The sequence below is a fragment of the Ambystoma mexicanum genome, chromosome 12, assembly GCF_040938575.1.
Source record: "Ambystoma mexicanum isolate Mex_15411 chromosome 12, UKY_AmexF1_1, whole genome shotgun sequence".
Classification (NCBI taxonomy): domain Eukaryota; kingdom Metazoa; phylum Chordata; class Amphibia; order Caudata; family Ambystomatidae; genus Ambystoma; species Ambystoma mexicanum.
In genome coordinates, this window is record NC_090936.1 from 1,189,243,132 (window position 1) to 1,189,261,471 (window position 18,340).

General features: G+C 47.1%; 1 protein-coding gene across 2 annotated transcripts in view; it reads right to left on the reverse strand.

The window, feature by feature from the left end:
* The window catches only part of MON2 (MON2 homolog, regulator of endosome-to-Golgi trafficking), a 1,155,350-nt gene that overhangs the window by 34,717 nt on the left and 1,102,293 nt on the right, over window positions 1–18,340 (reverse strand). For both annotated transcript variants that reach the window (XM_069629845.1, XM_069629844.1), the window contains one exon: window positions 14,484–14,566. In XM_069629845.1, the coding sequence (XP_069485946.1) occupies window positions 14,484–14,566 (83 nt within the window). The remainder of the gene's footprint in view (window positions 1–14,483; window positions 14,567–18,340) is intronic.

Consider the following 18,340-nt stretch of genomic DNA (forward strand, 5'->3'; position numbering starts at 1 on the left):
AAGATCATTGTGAGCATCTGTCTGGACCTAGTGATAGCAGTGACCTGGATTTCCCCCAACAGGGACTCTATTTCTATTAGATCCCCTTGGATGGACCCGGTTTTGGCCAGCTGATCAGCTAAGTCATTTCTAGTTTTGTCTGGTCCCTCTACTTTGGAATGACCCTTGATCTTTTTCCAGTAAATGGTCATCCCATTCGATGTGACCAGATCATCAATGTTTTGAATTAACTTCCCATGTTTCAGGGGTTTGTTATTTGCACATAACATGCCTCTGGATTTCCAGTTGACCAGGTGCTCCACGAACCCGTTCCGTACTTAATTCCGAATCTGTGATTATGACCAGTTCGTGGAGTTGATGTTGGACAGCAGTGAGGATGGTCTGATGCACAGCCATCAATTCTGCCACCTGACTACTTCGGGGACCAATTTTGTATCCAGCGGAGGGTTCTGGAAACTCCTTCACCCATGCATTCCCTAGGCCGGCCACCAGTTCTTTCTCCCCGTTGTTGTCAACATGGTAAGAGCATCCATCCACATAGACAGTGGGCATTCCCTCACACTTGTCTTCTTCAAAGACTGTGTGGGGAATTAAGGTATGCCTCCATGTTGTCCTTGATTTTTAGACTTTCGTCCTCGAGACAGTTTTCTCTGGCACAATCATGCAAGTCAGCCAGACCTTGCGCGACGGGACTCTTCTTGTTTTGGCCATATCTGACCTCCACAGGAAAGCCTTGCAGTGACAGAATCCAGGAAGTAATTCGGGAATTACTCACATTTCCGGCCCGGATTCTGTCACTTTGGAGATATTGCAGAGGCTGGTGTGGAGTCTCCACTATGATGTGATCCCCCTGGATACACGGGCGGTAATTCTTCAATGCCCACACCGTTGCCAGGAGTGCCTTCTCACAATCGTTGAATTTTTCCTCCACAGAGGATAAAGTTTTTCTCGCATAGGAGATTAGTTTATTGACCTTGTCATGCTTTTGGTATAATACTGCCGTCAAGCACGTATTAGAGAACCCCGTCTCCAGGAAGAACTCCTTGTTTCTGACAGGGTAAGCTAGGCAAGGCGCTTGTGAGAGGCTTCTTTTGAGTTGTTTTACCGCCTCGGTTTGTTCTGGACCCCATTCCTACTTGACCCCCCCCCCCCCCCTTCAAGAGATGAATCAGGGGTCTGGTGATCTCTGCGTAGCCTTCAATGAACTTTCTGCTGTAATTAGTCAGTCCAAGGAGGCTCCTTAGTTCCCGCAGAGTTGTGGGGTCTTTCAGTTTCTGAAGTGCTTCCACTTTCTTTTCCTGGGGACAGAGACCCTGAGGAGTAATCTCATGCCCCAAGAAATTAACACGGGTTCTACACCACTGTGCTTTCTGAAAGGAAAGTTTTGCTCCAGCGGCCCTCAACTGCGTCAGAACATAACAGATCTCCGCTATGTGTTCCTCCACAGATGAACTTTTGATGAGGACATCATCTACATAAGCCAGGTTACCCCTCGCACCCAGGTCGGGCATGGCCTTATGTAGGAAAATGTTGAATTCATTGCCGGAGTTGAGGTATCCGAAGGGAGTCCGGGTCCATGTGTACTGCTGGCCCCCAAAGGTAAAAGCCAGTTTGTATTGGTCCTCCCTACTGACAGGCACGGTCCAGTATCCATTGGTCAGGTCTATTGCTGTGAATACCTGTGACCCCTGAATCTGGGCCAGCCCTTGGTCAATGTAGGGCAGAGGCCATCAGGAAGTATGGACCCGTTTGTTGAGCTCCCTAAGGTCGGCGCAGAGTCTCCACTGGCCGTTTGGCTTCAATATTCCCAGCACCGGATTATTGAAAGTGCTGTGGACTGGACAGATTATTCCCCGGGACTCTAGGTTCTTAATCATTTCAGTAAGGGACTCCATGGATGCGAGAGGCAAGCGATATTGCTTCACAAACACTGGAGTCATTCCAGGGTCCCTGGGAATTGTTGTGGTGTGGATGTCGGTGCGACCACAGTCATATGAGTCTACCGCAAAGAGATCTTGGAAATCCAAGAAAACTTCTTTCAACTTTTGCTTCTGTTCCAGAGTCACACAGGCATCAGCTAGGTTGACTCTCTCTTCCACCATCTGCCTGAAGCCTGGAAAGACTTCTGGTTTGGCTATCTCAGCGGCCTCCTCCAGCTGGGTGGAGAAGTCCCTGGTCAGAGTGCTGATTTGGACTGGAGGCTTCAGGTGGGAAAGGCAGCCCTCATGGACCTGGAAAATCACCTCATCCCTCCTGAAGTCACAAGTCACATCTTCCTTACCATAAGGGCAAGACGTGTACACCAGGAAGTTCCCCCCATGCCGGGTGAAAATCCTGTCTGGTGTTGTATTGTCCTCACTGTCACTGTCAAAACAGTCCTTGGGGATTGGTCCTAACAGTTCATTTCCTAAATCAATGGAGAAGTGTCGGTCATCAATCGCCATTCCAATAATGGTGCCTGCGGCTAGAGTAATACTCTTTAAGTCGCTGTTATCCACCTCTATTGGAATGGTGTCATGTTCTATGTTAACTAATGGTGTTGGGTTTACCCCCAACCCTTGCTGTTGGAGAGAAGCATTTAGATGAATATAAGCATCAGGGTTTTTCAATTTTTGTCCTCTTTTAGCTTTTACTCCCAGGGAGAATTGTCAGGTCCTTTCTGGGATGGTGACTTCCTCTTTAATCTGAATTTCAACTGCATAAGGTAGCAATTGAGCTGACCTAAATGCTTTTTCTGGATCATTAAAGCCCATGGGATTATCCGCTAATCGGGACCAAGCTTTGAAGCTTATTAGGTCCAAACTAATGGCAAAGCGATTGAGCATGTCACTGCCTAAGTAAAAGGCGGCAGTGACGTCTCGCACGACCCAACAATTATGGACTATGCTCTTGTTGCCAATGGAGATTTTGAGCATACACCTGCTTGGCAGGAGATGTTTGGAATTGGGTGCTTCTAGGTCCATTTCCCATTTGTCTATCAGTTTGAATGTGGGAATGGCTGGATCTTTTGGGAGTTGGCGGAACATGGCTTCGCTGATGAAGCTCTTACCGTTGTTCACACACACTCGAGCGAGAACAGAGTCCTTCCCATCATTTAACTGGACAGGGATGAACAACTGCTCTCCAATTTGCTGAATATCAGCCAGGCTCTGAGCTGATTTCACATCTTTCTGGACTATAGGAGTGGGAGTTTCTGATTGTGGATTAGTAAAGAATTTCAGGGTGTTTCCTTCCAGTGTGGAATACCACCTTAAACTGGAAGGAAGGTTGATTTTCAGAAATAGAGAGGACCCCCCATCACCAGTCTGTTGTCCTACTGCTATTACTGTCACGTCTGGAATTTGGTTGTTCTGGAAGTGAAATTCTACTTGGTCAGATTTTTGTTCAACCATGTGGCAGGTGCCATTTAAACTAACATGGTCGACACTCCGTTTTAATTTTATTGGTCGGCTAGTCTGGGTCCAGAGGACCTTGTTTACGCAATCTATTAGGGGTGACAACCTTCTCAGGAGGTCATTCCCTAGTAAACAAGGGGTGCCCTCTGGAGTCACTACTATGACCGGGTGTTTCACCTTGTGTTGCCCAATTTTAATGTCCAAGTCTGCAGTCCCCTCAATGGGAATTTCCTTCCCGTCAAAGTTCTGCAGTTGTCCAGGAAGAGAGGTGAGAGGAATTTGGTAATTCTCCCCCCTTCCTGCATTTAGTTCCTCAAAGGCCCTTTTGGACAGAAGGGTAGCTTGGGATCCAGTGTCCACCAGTGCCAAAATTGTACCCTGCCCCTGTACTTGTACCGGGGCATAGTATCTTCCCTCCTTCTCTTCAAGGGGGCACGGATAATGCACATTTTTGGACATTGCTAGCGAAGAGATTTGGGCAGAATTCTGTGGAGAGCCTTGGGAATCTGAAAGAAAAAGTTGGCAACTGGAGATCAGAGCCATTGTGGGTTCCCCTGGTTCCGGTTCTGGGCCGCCCCACCCCTTTTTGGAGGCAGTCACCAGGATGGGTTTGAACCAGGGGGTTTCGGTATTGTCGGTTTTGGGATGAGATGATGGGCGGCGGTAGCTCAGTCTCCACATCTCCCCAGTCTGAATTGGCATCCCTTGGGACCCATCTGTCCTTGGGAGGAGTTCCCCCATCTCTGAAGGAGAAGATCCTTTTCCCAGGATCTTCTGAGGATCCCTCTCCCTCAAATTGGAAGACCTATACCTCCTCCACAAAGTGGGTCTTTTTGGGTCCTTTGTTTCTCCTACCTCCTCTCAGCTCCTTGGGTGGCAGACTTTCAGGGGTAGGAGATTTTGTTTCCGGTTCCTGGTTTTCCAGGGGCTGTTTACAAGTTGGGAAGGAAGCTTCCTCCAAGGCTTTACAACCCCCTTCCCCTTGTGCCTCCTCCCTGGGAACCGGTGGGTTATCGGGGTGCTGCCCCGTCATTGTTCTGGAGCACCAGGTCCAGAGTTTGGGGCATTCTGCGGTGGCATGCTCATCTGACGGTTCTGTTGAGCCCTCAGTATGTGACCCACATCCCGTGCCATATTTTGGACCTGGCGCTCAAGTTGTGAAACCCGCTCAGGCTGATACGGGGCTCTATTTTCTCCCCTGGGCTGATCCCGGGAAGGGTAGCTATCCCTTCTCTGGTAGTACCCCTGATTGGGAAGATTTGGGTACCCCTCCACCCTTGGCCTCCCCTCTTCCGGATTAGGTTGTCTGGGCTCAGGGAATTGGGGAAAGAAGGATGGATGGTTTTGGGGTTGGAAATTGGGTGGATACCTGTGAAAAAAGTTCTGCCCAGAATTTGTAGAATTTCTGCCCTCCTGTGGGAAGTTGGGAGGGAAGTTCCCTGGGTTAGGTGCTTGGCTGGATCCCCCCCCTTGGGCTGGAGGAGTCCACACATAACCCAGGATTGGTCGGTTTCCCTTATAGCGGGGACTTACATAGTCAGGGGAGCGGGGGACCCCATTTGTGGGACTACCTCCTCGACTCCCTGTCTGTGACTGGCCCGAGGGCCTTCTGGGCTGTGAATTATTTGGTGCAGGCAGGTTTTTAGGCCCCCCCATCTCCAAATCTAAAACGGGGCAACCTTTACCTCTGCCACCTTGGCAGCAGCAGGGGTGCTGTTGGTTTTGGGGTTTTTCGGCGCGTTATTTTTATTTTCGATAGGCTTCTGCACCTCATAGATCCGGGTAGCCTGTTCAATGACCCAGTCTAAAGATCTTTTCTCATGAAAATCTCTCACGAGCTGGGTCATTATGTATTTGGGTAAGGCATGGAAAAACGTATTGATAAATTCTCTGCTATCCGTGCGTACCCTTCTGGTGGTCTGCGCAAAAGCACGCTTTAATTCTTGCAAACTCTTGTGGGGCCTGATCCTCCCCACATTGCAAATTGTAGGCTGCCTTGCGAGCCTCTTGAGGATTTCTGTGCACAGAAAAATGTTTCAAGATGGCCGCCCTGTATGTGGACCACCTTGAATGGTTTTGATCTTCCAGCCCCGTAAAGAAACTGGAGTATTCTGGTGAGAAGGTCCACTTTACATATTGAATACAGCTTTGGCTGTCCTTCAAATGGAAAGTCTCCATCATTTGCTCATAGAGCTCCAAGTGTTCCCAAACAGAATACTTGGCGTTCTTATGATAAGGCGTGATGACACTCCTTATTGCCTTTATTTGTTTCAATGGGTCCTTAAGCAAGGCCCTTTTTACCTTATTGGCCTTTTTGGTTCGGGTAACCCTGGTCCATTCATCCTCCGACTCAGAAGCGCTGCTCCCAGAGGTGCCCGTCTGATCTTCCAGGTTTTCCCGGATTCTGCGAGCCTGGGAATGGCTGGCAGAATGTGGGGACCTGGTCTCCTGTGTCCTGTAATGCTCAGAGGAGTCTTCAGATCCCTCCTTGCTGCCAGGATTTGATGGGTACCCCCCCAACCTAACTGGGCAGAGGTTTTCAGGATGCCCTTAATGGGCCTACTCTCCTGGGGTTCCCCACTAAATTGCACTGTGCTTGGGTGCCCATACCCAGATGCCTGCCCATCCATTCCTGGGAGGTACTGGCCTATGAGCCGCATACTTCTAGCTGGATAGTAATCTGCCGTCTCCGTGGCCCTGGGCTCATGTGCGCGAGGGGACATGGGGGTGGCAGAGTCCAGGGACTGGGAGAGATGAAGGCCTCTGGTACCAGGGCTCCTGAGGTTATGCTCAGGCGTTTCCCTTTCCCAGCGCACCTCGTCTCTATCAGCCCCTCCTCCCTGTTGCAATGCAAGAGCCTGCGCTTTCAGTTCCTCAGTTAAGGCCTTACTAGACTATCAGTCTCTCCTGCATCGCTACCTGTTGCTGGAGCCTATCATTGTGCTGACAGAGAGCCTAATTTTCTCTTTGTGCCTCCTGATTGGTCCTGGAGTACTGGGCCAGTCTCCGCTGCAGGAGGGTTACCTCCTGAGCTGTGTCCCTATTGGCCTGCTCCTTTCTTGCCAGAGGATCCTCCACCCTCCTGGTGTGCTCTAACAAGTTCTGGTGTTCTTTTTGGAGGTCACCCAGTCCCTGGAGTGCCAGGTGATTTTCTTCCATTTTCCTTTTTAAGTGGCAGACTTCCTGGCCTAAGGTATCCCTTTCCTGACTAAGAGCCTGCATCTGTGCCGCCAGGTCGTCCCTTTGCCTTTGGAAGGCACCAGCTTTCTGGCGCTCCTGGTCAAACTCTGCCTGGGTATCCAGGTCTTTCAAAATCAGTTTATTGCTCTCTGCCTTCTCCCTATCTAGGTGGCTTTGCAGGGTGACTACCTGCTCGGCACATGCCCTATTGAAATCTAATTGTTGCTCCAGCTTTTTCTGGCTCTGCAGTAGGGAGTCCAAACCTTCTTGGTACTCCTTCTGCAAGGCCAGAAATCTGGTATCCTGGTCCGCCTTTTCCTGTTGCAGCACATCCATATCCTCCTTTATTTTAGTGATGTACTGTCTGCTGTCCTTTTCTGACTCTTGGCTCCTGAGCAGCCTCTGCTCAGAAGAGTCCAGATCAGATTGGGCCTTCTCTAACGCCATCTGTTGCCTATTTGCCAGATCTTGGCCTTCAGCACATTTGTCCTGTATGGCTCCCATATATAGATACAAATATGCCACTATCCTGGCAATCCTATTATGTTCATCTTTGGCTTTAGGGGCCATATATAGTTCACTCAGGTCCACATGTAGGGGACCCTGATCTCCCCATATATCTGACCCTGTTTCAGTGACCTGTTGCGCGATTGCCTGCAACCAGACCGTTTGGTCCTGATGAGTCCACTCACCTCTCACAAATAGCTTATGTAAGAAGTGCTCTTTGGCTATTTTGATGTCTACCAGTGTTGTCATTCTGGAATTTGAGTTCCTTCCTGACTTTCAGAAGTTTATATTTTATTTTTTGCAAAACAGACCGTTTCCATAGAGCGTTCGTTTGAGGAGTGCTTTACAGCGTAACACAGCGTGCTGATCCGACCGGATGTATGTATCTTGTCAGTTAGCACACTGTATTAATCTGCACAAGTGATAGATCTAATCCGGAATCCCCGGCTACGAGTCCCCAATTTGTAAGAGGATTCAATTCAACACTACAGCTAAGTCAATGCCTAGTCTGGGATACTGAATGGAAACCCTTATTGATATATCTTTATGTCCAGTTCATGAGTTCTGGATGACTACCCCTATATAACACCCCTCTCTTAGAATCCCCCTGACCCCACTGAGCCAAGAAGTAGTTCTGTTTTGCAAGTTTAAAAGGTTTATTTGAGAAATAAAACAAAATATAGATACCACGCTTTTATAATAAATTAATAATCGATATCGCCCTTATAATATAATGTTAATCAACAATGGGTAATCTGACACTAGCACACTTCTTTATAATCAATGAGGAGTTAGTATAGGACGGATAAAGTAGCAAAAATACTTTTATGATTTCAAGGGAAAAGCAATGAGGAATAAAATGCAGTACAGAAATACTTGATATGATTTTAGCAAAAGATAAGAAAATCACTTTTTCTCTGGCAATTCAACCCCCTCCCCTATGCAATGTAAGAAATGGAAGGAGATGGAAGTAACACACACAGTTCTCAGGAATGCAATCAAATACAATACGAAATTAAATTCCCACCCCAGCAAGCTCAGAGAAAACCGGTATGAGTTTTAAAACACAGGCCCAAGTGCTTTGAATGTGGTGGCAATGAAGTGAGAAATATGCTGAAAATGCTTTTAATTCCCTTTAGGAGGTTCAGGGTGAGTGAGAGATACTTGGGATGAGCTCAGGCTCACTTTAGCAATGATTCAGGGATGGTTATTAAGAGGCAAACAAATTTTTAGCACAGGAAAGCAAAAAGCTGCTATTTTTTTACAGGTAAAGAAATAAGCTTTCAGAGGAAAGTTAAATTTCGTTCCTAACCCAAACGGTTCCAGAGATACAGACGATTAAATAAAGGTAGTTTTTCGGATTTAAAGTAAACTCAAAATGACAGGTGACAGCTTGTAGCTGCAGAATTGACAGGTGACAGTTGTGCAGCTTTAAAAATGACAGATGACACGATTTCTAGGAGGCAGTTCTACGTAGGTTAAAATAGTTTGGATTAGATTATTTTAACTAAGAGATTGGTTCTGCACAGTTCTGCTAGGTACTCACAATATAAATTTGAAATAGGCCTCGCCACGGATCTGGTCAGGTTTTGGACTAGACTCCGGTTCTGGTCTCGGCACTTCACAGTGATCTGGGTCAGCTCTCTGGTTCTGCTCACAGCGGTCTGGGTCACTCTGGATCTCTGGTCTGGTCTCTGGCAATTGTTCTTGGCAAAAGAATTCAAACAGCTTGCCCGGCTGTGGAATAGTTGCAAATGATTTTAAGGTTGCTGTGGCCTGCTGAGAAGAGTTCTCAGTTTGTGGGTTTAGGCCCTTGCTTTAAGTTCTGAAGTAAAGTTCTGGTCTTTGGAGATTGATGGATTTGAAGTCTGGATCTCTGGATGTGAAGTCGTCGGTCAGCATGCTCCGCAGCAAATGGAATTGAATGTCTCTACCTGTCCCAGCAGTCTCTTTTTATGTGTTTTGAAAATGGGTGTGTGCCTGGGCCTAGCTAAGCCTGCCCCTCTCTACTTGTCATTGGCCCAATTCTCCCCTCTCCCATGATTGGGGGAAGGAAATGGATTGTCAGCATGATGAAGTCTGTTTATGGGTCAGAGGATCCTCCCCTGGTCAGTTTGCCCACAAATCTATATTTGATTCAAATACATCCTTCCCAGATATACAATTTGTTGAAATTACATGTGCACATTATATATTCCTTATGGTCCATGCTTGTCCGCCTCTGATCTTCCTGAGGGCTTGCATTCAGAAATGACACATTTTGCGCTTTTTAACTGGTTTTGCAATATCGGACATTTACCCAAAATTACACACATGTGCGCAAGGAGTATGGACACTAATTGATGAAGTGTCAGATTTTTAACATGCAGACATTTGGAGTGAGACCCTATTTTCCGCTAGCAACCCCCCAGAATACACCACAGGGTCCTAACGCCTCTCGAAATGTTCACAGAAAAATCACAAAAATAATGATATTACTTATATAATTCTGACAAGTCTGCACTACGAGTTATCTATCTTTTTAAAATTATGCCCTGGTCAAAAAGGGGTGTGGCTTCCCACATCACAGGGTGGAATAACTGGTTTATCCACTTCCCCCAAGCCAGCTTGTTCACAGAGGCACAACTGCCCCCCAGTTTCTCCCAAGAGGAAGCTATTTTACGACGCCCCAATATAACATTTGCCTGAGTCCAGGACAGGCCTTTGTTCAACTCCCTGTAGTCCCCAGCTGCTCCACCCCTAATCTAATCAGAGAGGTGACAACTCCTTTTGGCAAGGGGAAGAGTGGCTGAACAGGTTTCTTCTGTCGGGGGTAGTTGTCAGGCAGAATCCAGTTTCACTAAGCCAGGTTTCAGCTAAATGTCACTTTTTGTTCCCAGTTTTCTACATTCAAATCAAACTGACAATTTGTACCTATACATTAAATAATTACTTCCTTCAAGTCATTTCAGAATATGGTTTTACATTCTTCCACCTCTTAGCAAGTCTTTCCTTGGTCTGGTTTTGTTTCATTTGTGCCGTTTTACACAAAAGTCTGGTGGTTTTAAAACGCCGGCTTTCTGATAGTGGTGAGTACTGGTAATGCAACCATTTTTGGGATTAAGAAAATTAATTCCCCACAGTTCTGGGTTGCTTTTGGCAATCAGCATTGCCATTCCCAATGGTTTCAGGCTACTGTGTGTGTAGCCCACTGGTGGTTTTAGGCAGTGCCCTCCTGTGCTCACAACATAGGCAAAAATGGGTGGCAGGCTATTCTTCATGTTTTCCCTGTGTACTCTCTGGGGAGTTCTGGCCATCATGATGTTTTCCATGCCAGTACTGCACAGTTTTATTGTAGGGCTTGGATGCATGGGTAAAAACATCCCACAGAGGGAAAGCCTTGGAAGGAGCCTTCTCTGTATATGTCCCCCCCAGGTGTACACTCCCAGTCGTTCCCAGAGTCGAATGATTGCCAGATCCGTGCTGGTCTGGCATAAGTCTGAAAGGAGCGGAATGTCAGGGGTATATGCATGCTTCAGGCGGAGGAACGACTTTGTTCTGTGCCATATTTTCTTCCCCAGGGTGGCCAAGAAGGGGGTCTAGCCTGCTAGATGTTGGGGGGCCCAAATTGCTCTGCTGTCAAACACTCCTCTGACATCTGCCACCTCCTTGAACTCCTGGACCTGGATGTTCTCGCTCTTAGCGATACATGAGTCAAGGCCAGCTCTGTCACGAGTTTTGACACAATCCTAACTGAGAGCTACAAGATCCCCGCCGAGCCCAGGCCCTGATCTTTTCTGAATGGATCCCTGCTTCCATCATCCCCACTCAGACCTATTCTTCCTTTGAAGGACTGGTCTGCAGGATCTCTATCTCTCCTGTCCTCTCTCTGACCTTAGCCACCATCTACAGGACATCTGGCCAGGTCACCCTCTTCCTATCTGAATGGGCTGACCTCACTTCCTCTCTCCTTTCCTCTACCTCCCAGCATCTCCTCTTGGGGTTCTCAACATCCACCTGGACTCCCCAGACTCCTCTGGGCTTTTCCACAACCAATGCAACTCTCTTTCCCTCTCCATTCTACTCCTCTCTACTGGACTGACCACTTTCTTCTTTCTTCTCACTTGAAGCTTCCTGTCCCCTTGTCAAAGGGCCACCCAGCACTGCCACCTTCCTTCGCAGTCATTCGTCCTATGAAGCGAGTGTCAGTGGCCGCCTTTGCCTCCACTCTCTCTCCCCCACCAACTTCTGCGGCTGACTCCCACCCTGACACAGCCCTTTCCAACCTTCACCTTTCCATCTCCAACACTCTGGATATTCTTGCCCGTCATGAGGATCCACCTGAAGCCTGCCACCAAATGCAACTCTTGGTATGACTCTGATCCGGCTGCTCTGAAACTCAAGTGCAGACGAGCTGAACGGAAGTGGGGGGCTTCGGGTGCACCCTCTGACAAACTGGCCTGCCGCGTGCTCCGAAGGCAATACAGACTCTCCATCTTCTCTTAAGAAGAGGGTCCATATTCAAGCCTACATCTCTGCAGCCTCTAACACGGCCAAACTTTTCAAACTCTGCAAGGAGTTGGCCAATCTTACTGCAGTATCTACCTCTCCTACACCTACCCGGGGGCCCTCTGCACGGCTCTGTCTTCTCCACTAAAATTCAGTAATCCTGTCGGCACCCTCCTCCTCTCTCAGGCCCTCCTTGGCCGCCCCCCTCCTCCCTCTCTCCCGTTACACCTGATGATGTTTCCAGACAAGTCCTGTCTATGAAATTCTTAGCTAAACAGGTGACCCCCTGCTACTCCAGAACCATTAAGGAAACCATTGGTTATCTCGCTCCAGCCATGACCAATTTCTGTAATCACTCCTTTGCCACTGGATCTTACCCCTCTCTTTTCAATCGCCCCCTGCTAAAAAAGCCTTCTGCCGAACACTCCATTCGGGTAAACTATTGCCCGATCTCCATCACTCCTGTCCTGGGCAAACTCCTGGAGAAGTCGGCTATCTCCCAGCTAAACCTCTGCACTTAATTAGTTGGTTGTCTCCATGAACATCAGTCTGGCTTCAGAGCAGCCAGAGGCATGGAAACTGCACTCCTGAATACCCGTGAAAATCTGCTCTCTAATCTTGACTCTAGCTCTCCCTCTGTCCTCACTCTCCTCAACCTTTCCTCTGCATTTGGCACGGTCAACCACAACATCTTGATTACTCGTCTCCACGAGAACCTGGGCGCGGCTGACCTCCTCTCTCCTGGACTGACCGACCCAGGTTCAGCTTGGGTCCTTTCTCTTCACCACCTCTCTCGCCACATGTGATGTTCCCCAGGGCTCTGTCCTCTCCACCTGGCTCTTTAATGTCTATCCTGCCCCTTTGGCCCTCCTGATCTCTACCTTTTCCTCTAATTTTCAGTATTATGCAGATGAAACGCAGCTCTCTTTCAGGCTACCCCCCCCTCCTCCTCGCTCATCCCTGACTCTCTACCCGCTATTCAGGCATTGTGCACCTCTAACGATCTCTGCCTTAATGCCTGTAAGACTGAGATCCTTCTCATTGTGACTCCTGCTTCTGCTTTTCCTCTCTCACTCTGGCTGCCCTCCTTGGGCCCTCTGCCATCTCCCTCTTGTGAGGCAAGAAATCTTGGGGTCATCTTTGACTCCACTCTCTCCTTCTCTACACACATCACAGACCTTGCCAAGAAGGCCAATTTCCAGCTGCACCTCCTCAGAAGTATTCTCCCCTCTCACCTTCCCCCAGAAGCTCACTGTCTCCAGAGCCCTAGTTCTCTCTAGGATGGACTACTGCAACAGACTCTTTCTCAATCTGCTCAACTCTTCTCTTCGCCCTCTTCAATTCATCCAGAACAGGGCCACAAGACCTATCCTTGGACTCAAGCCCAGGGACTGCATCTCTCTGGCCCTGCAATGCCTCCACTGACTCCCTGTGGCTGCAAGGATCAAGTTTAAGACCCTCTGCATAATCCACAAGGCATTCTGGGGCTGTGGCCCTCACTACCTTCTACTCTCTCTTCCCAAGTACCTTCCTGCTAGAGCCCTATGCTTGTTTACTTCTAATTCTCTTCAGGTAAGTCGCTTCTCCAAGCAGACAATGGGAGGTAGATCCCGCTCCTGTGAAGGTGCCTCCCTCTGGAATGGCTTCACTGCCTCTCTCCGCCTTGAGCCAGAAGCTCCTCAAGACCTTCCTTTTTCTCCTTCTTTCTCGCTATCTCTCCCCTACTAACCTGCCATTGCTCCTGCTCCGTCTGCTCGGTCTCCTCTGAGTCTTACAGGACACCAGCCCCCTGCAATTGCCGCCTGGCCCATTTTGTACTGCCGCCTGGCTTACCTTGCACTACCCGGATGGGATTACCCACTGTATTCCCAGCCTTCCTTGCACTTAACTCGGGGCCCTGCTGCTCTGGGTGCAATTCTCCCTGTACGCTCTCCCTGGCCCTTCTTGTTGCACACTTGCGCGATTTAAATGACATTAGGCCTAGTAAGATAGTTTGTCTTGTCCTCCCTTTGTTCCCCCTCCCTTGCCTGGTTGCGCCTTGAAACACTTGTGTATAGGCACATAATAAATAACAAATCAATCAATAGTGGGGCTGTATCAAAGCCCTTACCCTGCACAAACCAGACCGACAGAACTTCCCACCGCCCCACACAAAGAGAAGGGTCACCTACAGGCATTTCCAAACCACACCCGGGATGACGATGGCTTACAGGGCAGTGGACATTGTAGTGAACAAAAGGCTGACATGTAGAAAAAAAGTAGAAAGCACATAAGTGCAGCCACACCATGTAAACTAAAGTTACCACTGTAAGAGCCGGTCTGGGCTGCACTGTATATGGGCAGAATGTTGATAGTCAAAAGAAAGAAACCTCTTTGTTCTTCTGCATGTCTATCTATACAGGAGGTACTCGTGCTACACCACTGACTAACATGGAGCACATGGTTTCCCTGCACTGCTAAGTGTTAAGAGTGGACCACTACTCCTAAAACCAAATGAGCTAAGCAAGAGAGTGAGGTTAAAAGCACATCAAATGTGCTGGGCATTGGATTGAAAGATGGTAAAGCTCCAAAAAGAAAACTCTTTCCTAAAATCATCTGCGTCTACGGCATTAACCTGGTCACCTTCTGGATTCAGAAGCAAAAACTAAAGAAAGAGCCAACGGAACAGTTTTTGGCACCTTATGCATTTTGAAAGTAAGGCTTGTTCATGTAATTCGGCGGCGGGTACCAGTCTGCACCGGAGGTGGGCGCCCAACTGCAGGGGGGGGGGGAAGGACAGCATGGCTCCATCTGTCCATAAACTCATGCACAGTCAGTTCCTGCTGTGAACAACCTATGGTTTCCCCTTTTGAACAAGTCTTTTTATAGTATTTCATTATCCAAATGTGTGTCGTTTCTAGAAGCAATACTTACCATTTTCAGGATGCGTTTTCTTAAGGGAATCGATCAGGGTACTGACGGCCTTTAGCACAAATATTATTTCTGTTACCCGCTGCCTGCAAAGGAGAATAAAATATTGTTTTACCATCTTCTAAACACGTTCTTCAAAATTTTGTTTTAAAATAGATGCTAACACTCATTGGTGAAGCTTTTTATGAAGGTAACATATTAGTCAAATAATGCTCAATACTGTTACATGGCGCTCTGAAGTGGCTCCAAACGGTATGTGGTCAAGTATATAAACACAAATAAATAACTACTACTGGTCAAGATTACCTTCTGTTTCAACACAGGAAAAGCCCTAGGAAAAATGATCTTCATGGTGGTTGTAGTCCTCCTAAGACATTGCTCTCCCTCGTTCACAACCTATTGGGAATGTCTGAAGTGTAGGCTGGGCTGCAAAGCTCCTCCAGAAGAATGCTGTCACTTTAAATGTTCGGTGCAAGGCACCCAGCATGAGGTGCCCCATCTTTGTCACTTCCCACTTCCTATAGTTCCTTCTGAGACAGCATATGCTTTGAGGGGATGATAAGGAGGGAGAGAAAGGACAGGGTACCCTGAATCACCAGAAAGGTAGTTTCTCTTTAAGTTGCTTGCATGTTCTCCCTCCTTGGGAATCTGGCTGCACAGCCCTAAAGGTTCAGTGGAGGACAGCAGCATATACAATGACCCAGGCTTAGGTTAAAAAAGGTCGACCAAAAGCAACACCTCTCCTGGTGGAAGCCTCCATGGAGTGGTGCTTACAGAAAGCATTAGGAGTGGACCATATAGCCACCCCACAGATGCCTACAGTGGGTACATGTCTTTGAAAGGCCAAAAATGCTGCCTTAGTGCTGGTGAAATGAGCGTGAAGTCGCTTAAGAACTTGAATGCCCCTTATCTTGAGAACTTTGGAAAATCAAGAGACACTCCATCAGGCAAACAACAGACCTAGCTGTGTGAGACAACTCACCATAAGTAATGAAAAGATGGCCAGATATTCTGCAAGGCTTTGTTCTTTATACATGCCTTTCTTCTACAGAAGGTTTTTCAGCCCAGACATGCGTCTGGGTTGAAAAACAGGAATAACAATGTCTTCATTCAAACGAAATTCCGGTGTACTTTTGGGATAAAGGATGGAACTGTTCTGAGGATTACCTTTCCCTGGAGAAAATACAGTAAGGTTCGTCAGATGTCAGAGTCTGAAGTTTTGCAGTCCAGTGCGTCTGGCCGATGAGGTGTCTGGTACATGGGGTAGCGACCCAAAAGGATGTTTTCCAAGACAGTAAGTGTGAATTGCTTGAAGAAAGAGGCGTTATGCACAACAGAAGAAAGTTCAGGAATCAGAGGGTATAGTAGTCGTCCATCAATGTAACTCTTGGCTATCACTTTTCAGGGTTCCATGTTCTTTTGCCAAAATAAATTACTTCAAGGTTATTTAATTTGAAGGCATCATTTCCCAATAGAACAATTAAAAGTAATAATGTGGAGTTTGGGGGATTTGCCCCCAAACTCTCTTCACCCTCACTACCACCCCCTGCCCTAAATCCCTCCTCCCCTTTTTACCCCTTAACCCAATACTATTTATACAAAATTTGAAGTAATTCTTAGAAGTAAATGTTGTACATTTGTATCTGCACAGGTAGCCTGCCTACACGTTTGTCCTCCCCTCAAGCTGGAACAGTACAGGAAAACCCTGCTTCTGGGAGGCTCATTTGCACAATTGCAATGCAAGACATTGGGAACACAACTTCATGGTTTCCTGTTTGTAAAGGTAAAATGTGACGTTTTGTTTTCCCTGAGGACTTCTAAGAATTTTCCCTTCATGAGAAGAAGAAAGAATTTGAGCCCCAGAAAGTAGGCTTTAATCTCCAGATGGTTGGTGTGGTACTCTGTCTTGGACAGACGTGAATCTGGTGAAGACGGCAATGAGTTACACATCTGTACAAGCAGGAGTCCATTGTTATGATTTGGGGAGAAGGGTGGAAAGGAAATCCTTTGTAGCGGATTCGTCTCGGTCTGCTATCAATGAGAATTGTGCATGGACTGGGGCAATGCCATTATGATGGACTGAGGATCCAGCAGTTGAGTCAACTGCTCACTCTGGCAGATGCTACCACATGAATGCAAGAAAGCCCAAATCTCCAGAGCCACCTGCAACAACTAAGCAGGTTTTGAGATGCGGCTTTATAATGCTGACCGATCTGCTAAATTCCCAGAATCCGCTACAGTGGGAGAAATTACTTCCCCACCGAGAATCTAGAATTGCTCCAACGATCTAAATCCTCTGAGTCACAGAACATTTCTTTTCTAATTTATTGAAACCCCCGAGGTTGTTGCACTCTAGGCAGAAACTCTGCTAAAAGAGCTTCCACGGGCCAGGTCCTCAAGAAGTGAAATAGATGCAGGGTGCAGATGAGTAATTACTACAGACAGGATTTTCATAAATACTCATGCCTGCATTCATTCACAAGAGAAGGCAACAGTATTGGCAATGTTCACCTTACAGAGTGAATCTTGGAAATAAGCGATACTCTTCCCTAATGGACATATGGAAGGATTCATCCTGAAGGGCTACATGCTTAACCAGCTGTTGTGCTGTAAAGCCTCCAGAATATTCTCCAAGGCTGTCATTTGGAAAGTTTCCACTAAGAGAAACAGATTCATGTCCGGCAGGTCCAATATGGGGTATCCCGAGGTGTCAATGCTGGAAATGACTTCAAAGTAATTCACTTCAAAATGATTACTTCGAAAAGACACACATTACTTGCTGCAATCTTATTTCTGGTGCTTGTATCTGCTTAGATTCACATGTTGTGCATATAGTCAGACATCTAGTGGTAATTGCAGAGTATTGCATCTTGTTTTCGAACTTCAAAAAAAAGGGACACCGACCTGGGTGCGTCAGTAACACTATCCCTATTGTGACATTCAGTGTACTCATGATGCCTCACATGTCGAGGTCCTCCTGGTTGTTTTTGATCTGCCACGAGGGAGCCTGAGAGAACGCATGAGTGAGTACAGAAGAATAGGAAGGTGTAAGATGTCTGTTTCTCCGGTGTGCAGTCTTTATAGTGAAAATCTTACATAGAATGCACATATAACACACTTTTTATAATGAAAAACTAACAAAAATGTAAGTGGGGGTAGGGTAAAGGGTTACATTTTGTAGCAAAATGGTTGGGTGGCTTTTCAGGGGTGGAACACAGGGGCTTCGGGGACCCACCCCAACAAAAAAGAAAATCAAATGTGTTCTGTTTTGTCATTAAAGTTTTTTGTTATTTGTGCATTCATTATACAATTATTCGTCATAAAGAAATGTAACCTGTTCCTTCAACTCCAAGCAGGGAGGAAGGGTGGGCACATGTGAATCTAAGCAGATACAGGAACCAGCAAAATGATTACGGTGAGTCTTCTGATGTTTGTGAATCTGCTTAGAATCACATGCTTTACATACACTAGTGAGCAGTACCAGGAAATGGTAGTGGGGTGTTGGAAGGAACAGCAGCGAAAAGATGTCTTAACAGGCCTGACCCACCTGAGAAACAGTCTTAGAATGTGTATCTAAGCAGTAATGTTGTGTAAAGGTGTGAATAGAACTCCAGGTAGCTGCTTTGCAAATAGCATCTAGAGAAATATTTGCAATGAAAGCTATAGTAGCATCTGTGCCTCGGGTAGAATGTGCTCTGGGCGTAAAAGGTCAAACTCTTTGAAAGAGATTAACACCTGTGGATACATTTAACAATCCATTTTGAAATTGCAGACTTAGAGACAGGATCCCCTTCTTCTCTACAGTGGTAATGGAGACAAAGAACTGATCCGTCTTTCAAATTGGTTTTGTTTTATTGAGG